This window comes from Hippocampus bargibanti, linkage group LG06 (genome assembly GCF_051943395.1).
Source record: "Hippocampus bargibanti isolate YZ-2025 linkage group LG06, ASM5194339v1, whole genome shotgun sequence".
NCBI classification, from domain to species: domain Eukaryota; kingdom Metazoa; phylum Chordata; class Actinopteri; order Syngnathiformes; family Syngnathidae; genus Hippocampus; species Hippocampus bargibanti.
This window is the reverse complement of record NC_142739.1, coordinates 7,964,454-7,985,000: the sequence shown is the minus strand read 5'-3', so window position 1 is coordinate 7,985,000 and position 20,547 is coordinate 7,964,454. Positions and strand designations below refer to the sequence as shown.

The following is a 20,547-nucleotide window of genomic DNA, read 5'->3' as shown; positions in this document are numbered from 1 at the left end:
TGAGTTGGAATCGAACCCGACCTATGCACCGTGAGGCGAATGTGCTAACACTCAGTGTGCTACTCAAATCAATACATATTTAGATAGTGGTTTCACAATACAGTAAGGTCTCGTTATATCGATATTCTCGAGAGTCGGAAAAATATTGATATAACTGGACTATCGATATATCCGATCCTGCGCCGAATTGAATTAAAAGTGGTCAATAAATAGGGGATCTTTGATATGGCATGTAATTTTCTCCTTGAGTTCATGGATTGCGTATCTAGCCTGCTTTTGTACTGTAGTGAAGTGAAAAATAAACTTAAAATAAACTCCCTCAATGTTGCCTCATAATGGCACGAAATAAATTCTTTAATCGATTGCAAACATGTATGCTTTCCTCTTCAGATCTATTTAAATCATATTCACAACTGGATGTGTAACAAGAAAGCATATTCTCCGAATCTGAAGCCATTGTTTTGATTCTCCAGCAATGCAAGACGTCTTGGCGTGACGTCACCAACTGGGGGCGGGACTTTCTGAAAATGCCCAATTCGCAGCTCAATTTTTTTGCAGATTTTGGACACTTTAAGTCATTTTTATTGGTGTTTTGCATTTGAATAAAAATATCATACTGCGTGTTTTGGGTATTTTAGATGCTATAAAACGTTTTTCTGATGTCAGTTAAGAAACAAAAAAGTCCTTTCAGCAAATATCGATTCAGCTTTAAGCTGCTTTTGTATCGATATAAGCAGACCGAATTGGCTGGCGGGGAATGAAAGGGGCATCGTAGTAACCGGCTTATCGCAATAACCGGGTATCGTACTAAACGCAACTAATTATATCATAAAAGACTAGAAAATTGCCAGGAAATGAAAATAGTATCGTATTAAGCAGTACTATCGATATAACCGATATCGATATCACGAGACATTACTGTATATGGAATTGATTCCAGACGAAATATTACATTTGCAAATGTCCGCATTGTGGCACTATTAAAGGCTTTCTGATTCTGAAATACAATTCTAATTTGATTTTGAAAAATTGCACTTTGTGCACATGCGCTTGCAAGACTAAGCTAAACGTTTAATGAAATTCGAAGTGATATTCAAATGAGGTAGAACCGATGCCGTTTCAAATCGCAATGTCTGCAGTTTATGGGAAAAAATATTTTAGTCACTCTGTAGGCTTTATTTTAAAGGCGTTGCGTGATGCGAAGATGATGCTTGAATCGCAAATCATCTTTGCTCATTGAAATGAAACAAAATGTCAGTCTGTTCCAGCAACCACATTGTATGGCCCACTGTCAACGTCAATCAAAATGCTTTTCATATACTCTTATTACAACGCTTGCCGATGTGTCAAGACAGTTTTCAGGGAAATCGTGGGTGCATGATCGTAAAAATGCGCTTATTAATGACCATTTTGCCTCGTGCACGTGGGCGGCTGCAGACCGAGTGGAGATGCTCTTCCCACCCCCAAGCCCGAGGCAAAAAAACGTCAAATAAATAGGATTTTTCTTCATCACATAATGGGAGCACATGTTATGTAACACATTCAGGTCAAGTGTTTCGTGCTACTGGACAATTTAAAGCGTAGCACAGCAGTTATGACAGCGAGGTATGTTTGTCATGTGCTCTGATGCTCATTTTGTGTATTTTTCCCCTTTTCCCCTCTTTCCTTCATGGTGCCTGAACATGATCATCACACTGATCTGCATATCACAGCTGTAAGTATTCAAGTCATTGTTATGGGGATCCTCTGCTAATATCAAAATTTGTTTATATGATCAAAAATAAGGTCTGTGAAAATTAACTTGGGCTGTGGCGAAGGAATATTGGATTGAAGTAGAATTTATTCACTGCCATTCCTCAATTTATTCAGGAATTAAAGAGTATGACATGGAGTTCCATTCCCAAATTTGTTCGGGTTTTGTTTGTTTGTTTTTCTTGCGGGAGGTTGCCTATGAAGCGCATGTCAGACCTATGGTAATGTTTTTCCCTACCAGAATGAGGGAAGCATTCACCTTTTGTACAGTCACTCCCATTTCAAGCTCAGATACCTCCGTACCCTTAGAACGTAGGAATGAACTTTTTTTCTGATCAAAGAGAGTCTAAGGTTTCTTACGCTACATTGAATGTTTATGTAGTAGTTCTAAAACTCAATATTCTATGGGTCTTGCAATTGACAAAAACCCTAGCACTGTATTGGACACATTTTTGTACATTGTCTGGCAGTGAATGAGATAAATTAGGGCAATGGGCCCAACATTTTTCTAACTGCGTCGGTCAACGGTTGACAATTTTACGGAGAGAGGGGGGGGAATCCACTGTGCACTCATATGGAGTTTTTGCTCGCTGGGTAAACATTTGGTGCTAAATGAGGAGCAAATCCGGTCATTTCAAAATAAGAGACCACTTGACTCATTTAATAAATAAAACTGAAATAAATAATGTATTCTTGTGTACCAGTCCGTGGCCTGGTGTTGATTGATGTGCAAAAAGTGTCCACTGTGGTGCCAGGGCTTTTGTCATTTTCCCTCAAATTGCGGGACCCACAGAAATTTGAGTTTTAGGGCTAAATAAACATTCAATGGTCATAAGAAACCACAGACTCTTCTTTCATCAGAAAGCAAGAGTTAATTCCTAAGTTATATGGGTCTGGAGTTATCTGAGCTTGAAATAGGGGGAAGGTGTATAAAATACAATACAATACAATACATACATATTGATTTATATTGCGCTTTAACAACAGCTCAAGCTGTAACAAAGCGCTAACATGGACAAAATGCAAATTCTGCCCACTTGTGGAAGGAAAAACATTCCCATAGATCTGACCAGTGCTTTATCGCCCACCCCCCCGCAAGAAAAAAACAAAACTAAAAAAAATCGGTAATGGCGCTCCACATCATGTTTTTCCAAGTCCTGAAATAATTCTGGAATGGCAGCGAATGAGTTAATTTGGATTTGTAAATTGTGACTTTTACTATTTCAGTGCAGAATATCGGGATTAGGTGATCACTGATTTCTCTTCATGTTGGTTTGTCTTGCAGCAGCAGAAAAACCTAGAAGGATATGTCGGCTTTGCAAGCCTCCCCAACCAAGTCTATAGGAAGTCGGTCAAGAGGGGCTTTGAGTTCACCCTGATGGTTGTTGGTAAGAGCGCAAGCTGCCCGCCTTGTTTTTTTTTTTTTCAGTAGACTCTTTGTGTCCCCAAAGGCGTTTGGCATTTCAACGTCTTCACTGTGGTTTGTTTTGTTGAGACAAGATTGTGTCACTTTGTGTGTCTTGTGTGTGAAGCCAAATTTATACACTGAGGACAAAGACCCCCGCTTCGTCTTTGCCAAGAGAAAAAGCTGTGGAGGCGGCTCGGAATAATGTGCGACATCATCTTGGAGAAACGCTGGTGGAAAAAAAAAGCAAGAGATTCTTCTCTGGCTCGTCAGTTTGGAGGGAAACTGTTTGCTCGGGTCAAAAGCATTTCCTGTGCAGGGAGCAAGTATTCGAAAAAGGCGCGTCTCTAAGAATAGTTAGTGCTGCATGCGCTCAATTTGTGCTCAACACCCAGCTGGACACGCTTAAAGCGTGTTTATGAGAGCATCATCGACGTGAGATGAAGCCTTCAATTTCTTTTTGTGCCCTTTTAGCATATTTTTAATCCTCCACCAGGCCCCCCTAAATTTGTTTTACAACATATGGCGCTTGTGGTTAGCATGTCTGCCTCACTGTTTTGAGGTTCTGGGTTCCTCACACTGCTTGAAAAAAAAGGATAGCAGTCTCTATTAACCTATTTACGCCGAGCGTGTTCATATGAACACAGATAAATTCATTAAAAAAAATCAAACTATATATAATTAACAATAATTAATGTGACAGTTAAACAACATTAATGCATTAGAAAATTAATGTATCTGTGTTCCTATGAACACGCTGGGAGTAAATGAGTTAAGGCAGATCTAAATTAAAATTAATCCAAATCAATTGTGCATGTGGATATCAATACGTATGTTAGGTTTGCTATGATGAAGAATGTTGTATTTCGAACCAATGTTATCATTTTGGGCACAATTGCAGAATGTGAGCCAAGAAAAACTTTCTGAGGCACGTTTTTAAGTGAGCGGCTTGTTTTCTTTGCCTGGCTACTTTCTCGCTCACACACCTATGGACAGACACACACACACGCACGCACGCACACACAGAATGTAGCGCTTGTCTTGGCTGTACTTTGCATGGAGCCCATATGGCCCCGCGGTGCAATACAGGACATCATCGAGGGAGGAGTTGTGTGTGTGTGTGAAGAATAAAACATTTCCAGCGTCCGTCATGGCTTCCTACTACTCTTTCGCCATTGCAATGTTTTTTTTTCATCTCACTATAAAAAACACATTGTTCAACCCCTTTTCTATTAAACAAGGCATTTTTCGGATCAATGTTCACGTGAGCTCATGATCCTTTTGGACTGTGTCCATGGTGGAGCACCACAGCTTGACAAGGCTCCAACATAGCACAATGAGATGCTCTGTTGGTTGTCCAGCAACCATTAACATGCTTGTGTACAACTTTACTGCATTTTTCTGGATTCACTTTTTCACGATAGAAACTTTGAAAAGACCAAAATGGAGCATGCTGGTCCCATAGTAAGACTGTACCACAATTCATAACTTAATCCGATGAGCCCTCCTTGGTTGAATTTTTATTTATTTTTAATTGGATTTATACGCCAGGTTTGTGTACACTGAACAATTGGGCAAGGAGAGCCACAGCTGCCCTTTGTCATGTGTTTAGTGGCAATTGTGTACTACTTGTGCGTTGTCCCGTTTACAGTTTTTTTCCAGTGTATAAGGTCCACCGGAGTATAAGGCGCATCCCCAATGAATGTTTTTCAAATATAATATATAAAGGTTTTCCAAATACAGTGAGACCTCAACTTACAAACTTAATTGGTTCCCAGACAGAGTGTGTAAGGCGAAAAGTGTGTATCTCAAAAAAAGAAATCCCATAGGAAACCATTAAAATGGGAATAATCCGTTCCCGGGTTTCCATAAAATATACTTTTCACTTAAATAAGCCTTAAAACTACACACAACATACCTTATTCTATGTATAATAAATGTGCTATTGTATTGTAATGAAAGAAATACACTGCATTGTATCATAAAGCCACTTTACATTTGTGATGGTCATTTATGGCTTGATGGAATGGCGTTGGAGGTCGAAGGTCAAAGGGAATTGCTGTTTGGAAAGAGAGGTGCATTACATGAGGATTGTAATTAAAGAAATAAACTGCTGTAAAATAAAGTTTTATTTATCTTTTTGATGGTCGTTGATGGCTTATGGAAGGAGAGTCACCTTCCATAAGGACTGTTGGTAACTTAACCTCTGGTGCTGTTCGGTTGTGTGCTTCCTCCTTAGATCACTCCGCCAGCCGTGGTGGGTGTGTATTATGAAAATAGTGCTTATTATAAGGTTTAATTTTCATAAATTTAACGTTTGTAAGATGAAAATTTGTAAGATAAGGTGTTTGTAAGTTGAGGTCTCACCACATTATAAGGTGCACACCACATTATAAGGTGCTACAGTAGAGGCTGGTGTTACGCACGACTTCTACAGGGGGAAATGGAGTCGGTCGCTGCTGGCAGTAGTTGCGAGACCTGTTGTGGCTCAATATTATTTCATATATAAGGTGCAGGGTCATCTATTGAAGAAAATCAAGTCTTTTGGGTGTGCCTTATACACTAGAAAATGTGGTGTATTTCCCAGAAAATGCAACCCAAAAATGTCCTTCAAACACTCACTGCACTTAAATCTCCTGAGCTCTTCTGGAGTCTCGCGAGAGTTACTAAAGGGGAAAATAATCACTTTGTCTTCTCCCAAATTCCTCGAAATCTTAATGTGAAATCTACATAATGCAGAACTAACGGGGAAGACAAGGTTGGGGGGAGAATCTCGGGGGAAAAAACTCTAAAATATTCAAATATTATTAAAAAAAAATCAGAATCATTTAATACAGTGTCAGGGATGAATCTGGGCCGTGCCATTTACATATTCTGACAGCCACTGGCACAACTTTGCAACTCCACTGCACCAACTACGATTAGCGCATATTGCTACATGATATGCGCCACATATGGCATACAGTACTTCTCTTAAAATATTTAAAGAAGCACATTTAGTTAAACAGTGATTGAAAACTGTTAGTTTTCCTTCAGAGGTTCGTCTGCATCTTGCCTTACCGATATCAAGCCATAATCAACCTGCATTTGTTTCAGTGCGTTCCAAAGTCGTCGTCAAGGATATCTCGGGATTTTTCCGTAATCCGCTGAAAACTGCCGAAAGAGCTAATGGAATATTTATTTTCCCATGGTGCATTTCAGTATTTACATCGAGCACAATAATAATAATAATATTACATTTCATTTATAAGCGCCCTTCAAAACTCGTACAATATCAAAATAGTACAGGATTGATTGTGTAGTAACTAACTAAAATTGAAAATGTTTATTTTATGTATTAATACATTTTTAGACTTGAATGAAATTTTTGTTGATATATTAGAAAAATAGATTGTACTGAAATAATGGATTTTCATATGCAATTTAGAAATATCATGGTCCAATGAATGTATTTTGGTTTATTTCATTCAGTTTTGTACACTTCGGCAATCTAGTTAAATCGGGCCCCATCCATTTTAGAATCATTTTCAATTTCCCAGCTGCATCCCTGTTGTACTACATTTCCAATCTTTTTTTCTTTCTTTTCTTTACCTGTGCTGCTCTTCCTTCAGGTGAGTCGGGGCTGGGAAAATCGACGCTGATCAACTCTCTCTTCCTCACCGATTTGTACTCTTCCGAGTATCCTGGACCTTCTCATCGAATCAAGAAAACTGTTCAGGTATATTTCGACAAGATATAAATGAGACAAACACCGCATACTGTATGTAGACCAAAGTCCTTTGAGGATTACTCAAGTTTGTATTTTTTTAACCATTCAATTAAAAGAATACTACTCTGGCCAAATATTTTTACCTCAAACCAGTTTCGATTGCCTAAGACGATAAATATGTTCCCACCTCGTTGTGCTCGTGTTCAATGTCAGCTGCTCATGACCTTGACATCTCCGTAATCACACACATGCAGACCTTTGTGTTTCTTGTTTTGTGACGACGCCAACGTTTGGATGTTTGACCAGTTCTTCAACATAGTTCGCAACGTCAGGGCGACCTGTTCCAACATGTCACCGGCTTCAAAGGTGCTCACGTGTGACGACAGATGTCAGTAGTAATGGTTTTACAGAGTGACCTTCAAAGTCCAGTGCAATTGCGTCTTGAGATCAATTATACTCTTTCAGATTCCAAAATGGCTTCTCAACCGTACACTCAATGTTAACATGCTAACAGATTTTCCATAAAAAGATTCCCGAGTAGAGCTGAGTATCAAGTTAACGGAAAATAAATGGCGCCGTAGTATGTGTCTGTAAACGTCTGTGGCTTTAAAAGGCCTGGTGAGTGTCAGTGAGCAGGTAGAGTTTTGTTATCATTGGCTGAGATGAGCTGATGAGAATCTCAGTTCGCTTTCCCTTGCAGTGCTTAATTGATACTTATTATTTTTCTTATCTATGTATTTGTTTACTGTATTTTCCCGTGTATAAAGTGCACCGGAGTATAAGGTGCACATTGAATGAATGAATAAATGTTTTCCAAATAAAATATAAAAATACAAATTTCCCAAATATAGTAACCTTTACCCCTCCGCACCATGTCAGGTGGAACAGTCCAAAGTGCTCATCAAGGAAGGCGGCGTGCAACTGTTGCTCACAATCGTTGACACCCCGGGCTTTGGAGATGCCGTTGACAACAGCAACTGGTGAGGCGTCACGTGCTCGACACACGCCACAACCCATAATTCACCTTGGCAAAATGGTGTTTCTTTAATGCCGTCGCATGTGCTTGTGTGCACAGCTGGCAGCCAATCATCGACCACATCGATAGCAAGTTCGAGGACTACCTGAACTCAGAATCGCGGGTAAACAGACGGCAGATGCCAGACAGCCGAATTCATTGCTGCCTCTACTTCATTGCTCCCTCGGGACATGGGTGAGTGGCTCAAACTCATGATGCTAGCACCAAAAGCTAGTACTGTATAGCGGTACACATTACCCGCACACAAGGCAAAAAGCCCTTTTGTCTAGAAGAAAAAGCAAAAAAGACTCAAAAGTGAGCTCTGCCTGAAAGCTGCAAACAGGAATTGCCAAAATAAATTCTCTCGTTTGTGTGATGGGTTTTTAATTGGATTCTGCTACTCTAAGTCGGCTGTTTTTTGCTTTTTTATTTCCACTTTCACATAAAAAAGTCAAAAATATTTGCTTCATCAGTCCTATAAAACTCACAGGGCTGCAAACGAATCGGACGTAAAGAACAACATAAAATAAAAGCACAACTGAAAGTTTATGATAACTCCCACATCAGAACATATGTCCACAAAAATCATCCCAGTTCTGTCTCACAGTCTTCACAGGAACGAGCAAAAGCAATAAAAACAGAACCTATATTACTTTCAGGTGCATTGTTTTGGTTGAGTATCAACTAAAAAAAGTCCCAAAAAATCTTTTGGATTCTTTGTGGTTTTGGTTGAGCAGCTAGCGCAGCAAACCAACACCGCATCGCGGCCTATATTTTCTTAAAACATTCACTGCCAGACATGTGCCAAAAAATTTGTCTACTCCAGTGCCAGGGTTTTTGTCATTGTCACTCGAAACCCAGAACCCACAAAATATTGAGTTTTAGGACTACATAAACATTCAATGCAGCGTAAGAAACCTTAGACTCTCTTCTTTCACCAGAAAAGCAAGTTATTTGAAATGAGGGTGGTTGTCCAAAATACAATGCAATACAGTGAGACCTCGGTTGACAAACCCTTGGGTTACGAACTTTTCGGTTTACGAACGTTACATTTATGAAAATTTTACCTTGGCATACAAACTATTTTTGGGGATACACACGGAGCTGCCACAATGAGTGATGTGTCGTTCGCAAACGAGCCCGTTCTCCTCACAAGAAAATGGTGGCCACTGTTTTTGTCATCTATTCCCCTCACCTAGTCTTTGGTGAAAGCCATGTGATTGGTCAAGAACGCAGCAGTGGGCAATGGGGTTACAGACAGAGAGAGAGAGAGTGAGGCTGTTCTCCAAAAAACAAAATTGTGTCTTCGGTTAAAGCCACGTGATTGGTCAAGAACCCACCAGTGGGGGGGGGGGGTGTTAAACATTAAAGAGACAGGCAGAAAGAGAGAGTGAGAAAACACACACATGAAAGGGAGATGACAGAGCTTGATACAAAAACCAAAAGTGTAAGAGTGTGAGAATAGTGAGAAAATGGATAAATAGAAAATGGATGGAAAAACAGTTCAAATGTCCCATCAATCAGGCTCCACAAATAACTCGCACAAGTCATCTGTACACTTGATGCAAAAAGCTATCAACCCAGCTAAACAGATCACAATTGATGAAGAACTAGATACAATTATCACAGAGAAAGCACCTACAAGGGATCATTCCTCAAGATGGTGAAAGAAGCCCATGTTCCTCATCAAATGTTTAATGCTGAGGAAACCGGACACTCCATTCCATCAAGCCATTAATGACCATCACAAAGGTAAATAACATGACTTTCTTGTGCAGTACAGTTTATTTCTTTAATCATAATACTATAGCACATTTATTATACCTAAAATAAGGTATATTTTGTGTAGTTTTAAGGCTTAGAAAATTAGAAAGTAGAAAATTATGTTTTAAGGGGACCTGGGAACGGATTATTCTCATTTTAATGGTTTCCAATGGGAAATTATTTTTTGGGATACACACTTTTCGCCTTACACACTGTTAGCAAACCAATTAAGTTCGTAAGCCAGGGTCCCACAGTACATACATATTGGTTTATATCGCACATTAACAACAGCTGAAGCTGGAACAAAACACTAACATGGAAAAAACCTAAATGCTGCCCCCTTATTAATATTAATATTGCCAGAAGTCTGGCCAGCGCTTTATTGGCACTCAAGCAAGAAAAAACAAAACCTGTACTTATTTGAGAATGCCAGTGAATGAGTTAAGGTATGGCTGTTGCTGCTCACCTGCAGAAAAAAATATCTTGTGACTGTAGTGTCCTTGAGAGTTTTGAATGGCGCTTATAAATGAAATGTATTGTATTATTATTATTATTATTATTATTATTATTAAAAATAGAAAGAAAATATGGGCACCAGTAGATGAAGATCTTCAGTGTTTTTTTAACACTAACTGAATGCCTCGAAATGTATTTAATATAAAATAAAGAGGCCCCTGTCCCCATTTATGAGACGCTGTGTCCTCAGGCCACACTCTCGCCTTCAAGCACGTCGAGACTCATGAGGTTATGCTACACATTTTCGTTTTTTGTTTTTGTTTTTTTAAACTGACAATTTGGCTGTTAATCCCCTCCAAATTCTTTCCATATAGCTCAGCTACTGCACACGTGTTTTTAATAAAAAGGCTTGACATGAAGCCACAGATGATAAAAGGCAAACTTGATACTTGGTGGCTTTGGATTTCTACTGAACGTACAACAGAAACAAGCCCCCCCCCTCCCCCCTGTACATAAAAACCAGTCTCATCGGACCAAATAACTTCACACTCAAATAAAGCAGTAGCCTCATATGAATTCAAATGATCAGCGTGCCGCTCATGTGCATATCTGCGGTTTGTCTCGATTCAATTGAAATGTGTTGCAACTTGCATAGGTTGCGCTTTCTGAATAACTGCTATCTTGGAGGTGGATGCCAGATAATGAGACAACATTTAGGTCACAAAACATTTTAACTTATTCACTGCCAGACGGTGTGCAAAGAATGTGTCCACTCCAGTGCCAGGGTTTTTGTCATTTTCACTCAAATTCCAGGACCCACAGAATATTGAATTTTAGGACTACATAAAGATTCAATTCAGTGTAACAAACCTCAGACTCTTTCTTCATCAACAAAAGAGTTAATTTCTGAGTAATATATGCCCCCTTGTGGGAGGGAAAAACAATGGCAGAGGTCTGACCAAAGCTTGAAACGCTCACCCACCCAATAAAAAGAAACACATTCGGGAATGGCACTCTTCAATTCCCAAATAAATTCAGGAATGGCGGTGAATGAGTGAAGATTAAAAATCATACTTTCAGTTGAATAATATTTATAATTTTATTTATGGTTTTACTGCTGTGGTGTTTATTGTTCTTTTAATTGTAAAGTGTCCTTGGGTGCTTTGAAGGGCACTTGTAAATTAAATGTATTATTATTATTATTATTATTGTATATTTTTAAGCAATGCTAATTTTACACAGACAAACTTACATATGAATGATTATTTATTTTACATTTTTTGTGTCCTGCGTGCTTTTTATGTGTTATTTTGTGTTTTTATTTAAAGAAGTCAAGGCGATTGCTACCCACTCGTGTGAGGGAAAAACATTGCCAGAGGTCTGGCCAGTGCTTTGTCATCACCCCCCGCAAGAAAAAACAAAACCCGAATCCATTCGGTAATGGCAGTGAATGGGCAACTCCAGGCATTTTTTGGGGGTAGTAATGTTGCCTATATAAACCTCCCTGGTAAAAACATGGTTTCCTGAGTAATATTCTTACAATAAGAGTTGAGCAGATAAATCAATTTTGCATGAAACCCCTGTGTCCATTCAAATCGAAACAACAGTAAAATGATACCCAAGCATTCCATGTGAGTCTGGCGTGAATGTCGCGAGTTATTTATCCAGCTCGCAGACGGGCCAAGAATAACTCTGTTGCTTTTCTCATGACTGCGAGGTCACCCCGACATGCCGAACATCCCTGTGCTGTCGCAGATGTTTTCTTACTTTGCGTATTTTACTTCCAAGAATCCCCAAAGAAGGGATAACATGAACAAAAGAATATATTTTTTTTGTAAACTGGTACAGAAGGTTGAAAGGCTGCTCTTTGGTCAGATTTCATGGGTTCATTTTAGAAAAAAAAACATCAAAACCAAACTGCTCTCAGCGCTGTTTGAAGTTGGAATTTGGGAGCTGTGGTGTCAGTAGTTTAGAGTATAATAGAGTAACCCCCACACACACACTCACCCAACACCACCCACCCCCCCTTTCCTATACATTAGGCTCATGTCCAGTTTTTTGTGTTTCTGTGGTCACAGTTTGAAGCCCCTGGACATCGAGTTCATGAAGCGTCTGCATGAGAAAGTCAACGTCATTCCGCTGATCGCCAAAGCAGATACACTTACGCCAGAGGAATGTCAGCAGTTCAAGAAGCAGGTCAACAATTTCCAACCTCTACCACCCCCTCATATCACCCCCCCCCCCCCAAATGCCCTAAGTCACCCCTGTCTTTCCTCATCGTAAAACGGATTTCTCTCTTGCCTGCAGATCATGCGGGAGATTCAGGAGCACAAGATCAAGATCTACGAGTTCCCCGAGACGGATGATGAAGAGGAGAACCGTCTAGTGAAGAAGATCAAGGTGAAACTCCTCCACTGTTCAAGTTGAGGATATTGGACATGTCATTTTTGGGTGACCTCAAAATGCACAACATAGAACAACTTGACTTGTGCATTCCAAAGTTTCCAGAAGTTTGCCCAAAATGTTTTCAGTTCATCTTGAAATCTCACCAGAGCTCTATTTTTAATGTTTTGTGAGGTTTGTTAGTCTATTGGGACCTCAGATTGACTCTGCTTATGCTTAACTCATTCACTGCTAGACAAAGTGCAAAAATGTGTTTTGTTATTTTAAATCAAATTCCAGGAACCACTGAATATTGATTTTTAGTACTACATAAACATTCAATGCAGCGTAAGAAACCTTAAACTCTTTTTTCATCAGACAAAAAGAATTAATTCCTCAATCACATAGGTCTGGAGTAATATGAGCCTGAAATGAAGGCGGCAGTCCAAAATACAATGCAATACATACATATTGGTTTATGTAGCGCTTTAACAACAGCTGAACCTGGAACAAAGCACTAACATGGAAACAAGGGAAATGCTGCCCACTCGTGGAAGGGAAAAAAACCATTGCCACAGGCCATGGCCAGTGCTTTATCAGCACCCAAGAATGAAAAAACAAAACCCGTACAAATTTGGGAATGGCACTCTACGTGGTGTTTTCATTTCCCGAATAAATTGAGTTTTAGGACTAAATAAACATTCAATGCAGCATAAGAAACCCCAGACTCTCTTCTTTCATCAGAAAAAAAAGTTTATTTTGAGCTTACTTCGTTTTAGAGTTGTCGGCATTGAAAGTGGGGGCGGCTGTACAAAAGGTAAATGCTGCCCCCTCATTGGATGGAAAAACATTGCCAGAGGTCTGACCGAAGCTTAAAAGGCACCCCCAAGAAAAAACAACCTGAACATATTTGGGACTGACGTTCCAAAGTCCGAATAAATTCGGGAATGGCAGTGAATGAGTGAAGATATGCAAATGTTTCCAGGACAAGCTGCCGTTAGCCGTGGTGGGCAGCAACACCATCATTGAGGTGAACAGCAAGCGCGTCCGAGGACGACAGTACCCCTGGGGAGTCGCTGAAGGTTTGGACTCATTTTAAGAAACTCAACACACATGTGCTTTGCACTGTTGTCATGTCAAGGGAAAAATGGGGAATTTTCAATCAAATCAAAATCCATGGTTACAAATGTTGTATTATTGAATACATTATTAGTCGTTTTCACGGTAAGATCAGACCATGGTAAGTATAGTTTTTGCTTCTTTCAATGTTGCTGTGCCGATGACCATTTTGTGTTTGGGAGTCTTTTACTGAGCGAGTTGCTTGTTCTATAGCCACAAAGGGACATAAGTCTTCTTGTGCCGGTCCCAAGCCCGGATAAATACAGAGGGTTGTGTCAGGAAGGGCATCCGACGTAAAAGCTTGGCCAAAACGAACATGCGGATCAAACCTCTAAAGATGGAGGACACTGATTTGCTGTGGCGACCCCTTGAAGGGAAAAGCCGAAAGGAAAAGAAGAAGATTAGTCCTTACATATTTTATATGACTCACCTAGTTTTTGTTATTTTAAAATGGAACTATTCCAGCGTATTAACATAAGTGAGTAGAATGTTTTTTTTCTTTTCATTGACTGTATGTATCTGTGAAATAGTAATAAACTGTAAATTGGAAAAAAACAAAATGAAATACATTTTATAACTTGCTGTTATTTAAAAAAACTGTCGCTGCGTTATTAAATTACTTTTTAATGACATCTGATCGTTCTGTTGGCGTTTCCTTAAGTGGAGCTCCATCTAGTGGATGCATTTTAGATTGTCTGATAATGCGGTGCGCCCAATCTCTTAAAAAAAAAATACAAAATAGGCCGTTCATTGAAATTGTGCATGTGCACTCTAGGGAATCTTTACTGACTTGGTTTCTCATCCTAGTTGAGAACAGTGACCACTGCGACTTCACCATCCTCAGGGATATGCTCATCAGGTACATCTCCGCGTGACTTGTAGATACTGTATAATTCAGGCAACCGTGGTGAGCTATCCTGTAAAACAAAACACTTGTTGTCCTCGCAGGACTCACATGCAGGACTTAAAGGACGTGACAAACAACGTCCACTATGAGAACTACCGCAGCAGGAAGCTGGCCGCCGTCACCTACAACGGCGTGGAAAACAACAGAGCCAAGGGACAACTGTCCACCAAGTAAGCTGCCCACAAAACTGACAAGATACACTTTTCACACAAAAAATGAAGGATATACGGCTGTGCCATCCAGTGTCAGGATGAGCTCTTAATGTACCGTATTTTCCGGTGTATAAGGTGCACCGGAGTGTAAGGCGCACCACCAATAAATTAAAAAAAGTTTTCCAAATGTAATCTATACATCTATAAAAGTTTTCCAAACATAAGGCACACCACATTATAAGGCGCTATAGTAGAGGCTGGGGTTACACACTTCGTCTTCTACAGGGAGAAATTGAGTCAGTGTCTCCTGACAGTCATTGTGAGACCTATTGTGGCTCAATATTACCTCATATATAAGGCGCACCTGCATATAAGGCGCAGGGTCACCTTTTGTAGGAAATGGACGCATTTGGGTGCGCCTTATACACGGTACTTGTATACGGTACTATGACACCAAAGGTGACTTTAATTTGACCTCGAACAGTGTATCATTTCAGCACTTTTTCAACAAGTTGGTAAAATCCTTGATCAGGATTCCAAGGGTGTCCACTTGCATGTCTTTCTATGAATGTGAGAGTGTCTGTCTCTCTTGCAACCTGGGAATGACACGACACACAGAAAATGCAGAAAGGCATACAATGAATGTCCTGAACAGTTGTAAATTTAGAAGTTTACCATAGGGGTCAAGTTAAGTTCACCTTGTGAAGGTTTTAGTGCCTCGTGAAATGTCCAAAGCCCAATATCCATACATTTTGGTGAGTGCAGTTGTGGGTTTATATATAGATTGAGGTGTTTAACCAGACATAACATATACGCTAACACTCTTCAGCTAAAATCACAATGTTGCTAGCACGCAGCTCACAAATGTGCAGTGCGCTTTTTAGTGCATGAGCTCATCATTGCATGCTTTGTCTTTGTTTTGTGCCGTCTTTTCGTGTTTTTTTTTTAGACTTGACGCAGTCGAAGGAATGTAAGTGGTCATTTTATTTTTCTTCCTCACATTTCCTCCCCACACAAATGATCTCTTTCATTCGTTCCTCTGTTGTTTCCTTTTTGGCTTTTCCGCCTCCGCTCTGCATCTTCCCTCCAAGCTACTGGCAGCTCATGTTTTCAAGCTAATTGCCCCAAAAATCACACACCCTGTCAAACTGACAATTCAGCACCCGTGGCCTGATTGTAATCACTCTTCGGTCTTTTTGTGGGCTTTCTTCAAGAGAGATGTTGCAATCTAAGCAGGGTACACACATTTGAATGTTTAACTCACCTTTGTCTTGCGTAATTGGTGATAGGGCCGCACAATAGATAGATATGGAGCAGTAACAAATTCCTTGTGTGTTCTACATACTTGGCAATAAAGATCATTCCGATTTTGATTCGAGTTAAGATTTGCAGATAATTTGTATTTAGACTCTCCACTTACAAACAATGCCTGATAATGAAGGTGCCTGTATCTGCATCATTTAAAGAAAACAATAACCACGTCTGACCACATAGCTGCTGACTTTTTTTTAACCAGCTCTGAACTGATCGAAAATAATGGTTCATCCATCTTGATCTCAACAATCTTCCTTGCTTTTCCCACTGCTTGGAAACTCCTGCAGCAATGCTAAGCTAACTTGCACTGTGTTAATGAAGGCAGTCCTAGCTATTGTGGCTATATGCTGTCCAACCTCTGCTCCTATTCATCCTTGCCTTTATGGCTGCAGCTAATATGCTTCTCAAAAGTATCACTATCGTTCAAATGATGAAGAAATAACTGCATGCGACCATGAGGCATGCTAACCGCTAAGCTAATATCAAATGGAAAGCAGCAAACACTAAGTGCTCATGTGGCACAATACTCTTCAAAGTACTCTGAACTGTTTTACAACACAGAGAAAGTAACCATCTATGAATAGTGAATTAGCTAGTAAATTGATAAATGCCAAAATAATAGAACACACATAGTACGTACATCCAACATGGCCGCATACCGGAAATTAATCAGTACAATAACACATGTGGGGAAGCTTTTTTTCCTAGCAGAAAAGGCAGAGTGAAATTACTTAATACCTGTCAAACCTCACTGTCATCACCTTCTGTAACATCTCACGATCCAGGCCTCACCGGTTTTGGGACCGTGAAATTTGATTCCCTGCGGATCTAATTCTGTGTGCATACACTGCTTAGAAAGGGCAAGCAATCCAAGTCCGCGTATTTCCAGGTCCAACTGCTGATTCTTTTCTCTTCCTCTCGCCAACGTACACGAACCCTTGTAAAAAAAAAAAAACAACCTTGATCGTGGTGATAACCGTGACTGTGCGTGTATCCGTACTTGTCTAGGAGTCCACTGGCCCAGATGGAGGAGGAGCGGCGGGAGCATGTGACCAAGATGAAGAAGATGGAGATGGAAATGGAGCAGGTGTTTGAGATGAAAGTCAAGGAGAAAGTGCAGAAGCTCAAGGACTCTGAAGCAGAGGTAAACAAACACACCCGCACATCTACTGCACTATAAAATGAATGGATGTTCACTGGTGTTTTTGCTCTGTATGTGCAGCTTCAGCGGCGCCACGAGCAGATGAAGAAGAACTTGGAGGCCCAGCACAAGGAGCTGGAGGAGAAGCGGCGCGTGTTTGAGGAGGAGCGGGCCAACTGGGAGGCCCAGCAGCGCCTGGAGCAGCAGAAATTAGAGGCCTCCAGGTTAGAAAAAGTGTCGTGACATCATGTACATTGAGGAAGACGCAGTTCTCACAAATATCTGATGACTTAATGCTAACCCATAATGTAAAAGGCCATAGCCAAATATTTTATTTTCACTCAGAGTCAACATTTACCGTTAAACTATACCACACGTTGTGTATTTCAACCAACCATATAACTTAGCTTGGATGATGTCCATTAGCTTAACTCATTCGCTGCCATTCCCGAATTGAAAGGGATGGCGTCGAGCGCCATTCCCGAATTTGTTCGCATTTTGTTTTGCTTCCACGGGGTGCCGATAAAGCGCTGGTGAGACCAATGTTTTTTCCCTTCCACGATTGGGTAGCATTTGCCTTTTGTCCATGTTAGCGCTTTGTTACAGCATCAGCTGTTGTTAAAGCGCTATATGAATCAATATGGATGTATTGCATTGTCTTTTGTACAGCCGCCCCCGTTTCAGGGTCAGATACCTCCAGATCCATATAACTCAGGAATTAACTCTTTTTTTCCGATGAAAGAAAAGAGTCTAAAGTTTCTTAAGCTGAATTGAATGTTTATGTAGTCCTAAAACTCAATATTTTTGTGGGTCCTGCAATTTGAGTAAAAATGACAAAAATCCTGCCACTGGGGTGGACACATTTTTGCACATTGTCTGGTAGTAAAGGAGTTTATGTCATACAATAATGCAAAAGCTATGGACTGTGTAATGAGTTATCACATTTTTTAGCACAAAGAGTGGCACAACACATATAGATGGACAATATAGCAATACTCACAGGCATATATTCTTGAAACTACGAAAAATAGTGAATTTTACTGACTGAGGAATTAAGGGTCTCCATGTATCATATATCCCTCATGTCTCCCAAAGCGTGCGCACCAGAAATAACGGCACGATCCAAATCAAAGCAAATAAAGTGGCAAAAATGTTGTTTTAATTGCACAACTAATTATTATTTGTGCAGTGGGATAAATCGGCATTATAAAATTGGCTATTAAAAAAGGCACGTTTTTCAAATTGGCCTTGCAAGTGTTTGCAAATGACTTTAATTAGACCTTGTCTTATTTGTGTACATGTTTAGGAATGATGGTGACCACATTCTTTATTTTGCAGAACTTTGGAGAAGAACAAAAAGAAAGGCAAGATCTTTTAAAAGAGCCAGTCGTCATGGACCAACCGGCATCCACTTAGTTCTCTTTGCCAACGTTTGCCGCTCAGGGCATCATCAGTGTGTGGCACTGACGACCCTCCTCCGTCACCCTAACTCCATCTTCCTCTTCCCTTTGTTCCTATTCCTACACTTCTGCGCGTGTGTGACAAACAGACAGACACATCCATTGAGAAAATCCCCTTACATGCTCACACACAATCTCGGGACTCATCATTATTGAAGAATGTGTTTACCTTAACAACCGTAAAACATCAAAGTAGAAAAAGGCCAAACCATTTGTTATTATTTTAATTATTATTATTGGTGTTGTTCTTACTGTTATAATATTGGCCATCTTACTGCTGCTTTTCCTCTTTCTTCCCAAGCAAAGTTGCTTTTTGATCTATGTGGGTTTTTTTTTGTTTAGTTTTTTTTTTTTGGGACGGTTGTACAATCACATTTGTTTACAGAACTCAAATAAGAATATATATCCACATTACCCAAAAAAAACAGACGCGCTTCCATGTTTTGGTGCAGCGGGAAGATTTTTTTTTTCTTTAATGAACCCACTGAAGCTGAAGCTTACCTTTCCCAATTAAAAAGACTTGAAAAAGAAAAAAAAATACCCACCTCTGGCCTTTTTATAGATTCACTTGGTTTAAGCTTCTTATTTCCACAATGTAACTTTATTTTTTTCCTTGTCCACCATTCTGTTTAGCCATTTAATGCAAGGATTGGACCACCATTTATATAACATTGAAAGTATATTTCTTTTTTTAGTTTATTTTTCTATATAAATATATGCCAAGCCAGCTGAACTAAGGCCTGCTTTTGTACGTGCAGAATACACATCAAAACTCATCAGAGACGTGAGAGCTGCGTTGACTGTTTATATAAAGTTTTATAGATTAACAGACGCCACAAAATACAAGATGAAAAATAGCTAAACACGAGCAAAAAAATATTCAGCCATGCTATGTTCATCTGCCAGTGGGAAATGAAGAGACAACACCAAGTTTTTTTTTCTTTTGGCTATGTACTCCATCTCTTGTATTTTTAATGTTATTTTTCATTTGTATTGTACAAAGTCACTTAATAAACCTGTGATCTGATGGTTGACTCATCTGGCTTCATTGTGGAATGTCACATGCTGGAGTAAGACAAAAAAGGTTCAGGTCCCGCCCCTCAAAAATACCAATGACCATACACAATACTATATCGTTTAGTACTTTTCAATAACATTCTATGAATCTAACATTTAGTCCTATGTTTTTATCCTAACAAAAACGTCAGATTTTTTTGTCATTTTCAAAACAGTACCATCGTCATAATTTTATTACATGTACTGTATTTAATTTAGTGGGAAATTTGCTGCCTTGGGATAAATCCCAATTTTTTTCTCTGAAGAAATGTAAATTACTACTAAAAAGTCAGCATATAAGTTAATACATTTTGTTGTCTTAACGTCATAGGGAAGTATGCTTTTTTATTTTTATTTTTGCGAATTTGCTCACGTTAGCTGACTAAATTGGGAAACAAGTGAACCGTGATTGGCTCATACCGGAGTTTGATCCACTCTGATGTCATTTTCAGTCGACAGCAAGGACCAAATTGACAACCAACCCCCTTGAGATGAATTCAAAACATGTGAGTATTTTGCTTTTTTCGCATTTTACAAATTATTAATCCAAATGCTTTGTTACGACAAATGTGGTGGCTCATCTAACATATGTTTAAAGAAAACTACAGACTCGCTCTGCTCGGACTAATTTAAAAACCACGAATTAAAAGCAAATGTTACCATCCCAAGTTATTTTATAACAATATGTACGATTTAATTATTTTAGAGAAACATTAATATTTATGATTACTATCATCAACAAAAAAAGGTATACTTTTTTTTCATTTTCTGTGTGGATCGAAAGTTACCACTCTACGTATATAATTTAACCGAATGGTGCAAGTCTTGACAGCCACTGGAGGTCGCTATCGCAACCAATACAATATTTGCATTCAGAGACAATAATAATAATACTAATAATAACCTTTAAAGATG

General features: G+C 39.5%; 2 protein-coding genes across 3 annotated transcripts in view; one reads left to right on the top strand and one right to left on the bottom strand.

Moving 5' to 3' along the window:
- Window positions 1-1,430, bottom strand: part of LOC148896306 (serine/threonine-protein kinase Nek10-like) — a 6,045-nt gene extending 4,615 nt beyond the window's left edge. Inside the window, exon 1 of the mRNA XM_088998424.1 lies at window positions 1-1,430. This exon is cut by the window's left edge and continues 379 nt beyond it. The gene's annotated coding sequence lies outside the window, so the exon portion shown is untranslated.
- Window positions 1,431-1,577: 147 nt separating this feature from the next.
- Window positions 1,578-19,603, top strand: septin7b (septin 7b). 2 transcript variants are annotated; one of them, XM_088999360.1, is made up of 14 exons: window positions 1,578-1,714; window positions 3,038-3,140; window positions 6,769-6,875; window positions 7,746-7,846; window positions 7,942-8,076; window positions 12,180-12,297; window positions 12,409-12,501; window positions 13,469-13,565; window positions 14,410-14,461; window positions 14,551-14,679; window positions 15,611-15,631; window positions 16,984-17,119; window positions 17,198-17,340; window positions 18,455-19,603. In XM_088999360.1, the coding sequence occupies exons 1-14, from the start codon at window positions 1,670-1,672 to the stop codon at window positions 18,492-18,494; spliced, it is 1,320 nt and encodes a 439-aa protein (XP_088855486.1). In that variant the 5' UTR covers window positions 1,578-1,669; the 3' UTR covers window positions 18,495-19,603. The 2 variants fall into 2 exon arrangements, with proteins under 2 accessions (XP_088855486.1, XP_088855487.1); XM_088999361.1 differs by lacking the exon at window positions 15,611-15,631 and having other exon boundaries at window positions 1,580-1,714.
- The last annotated feature ends 944 nt before the right edge of the window (window positions 19,604-20,547 follow it).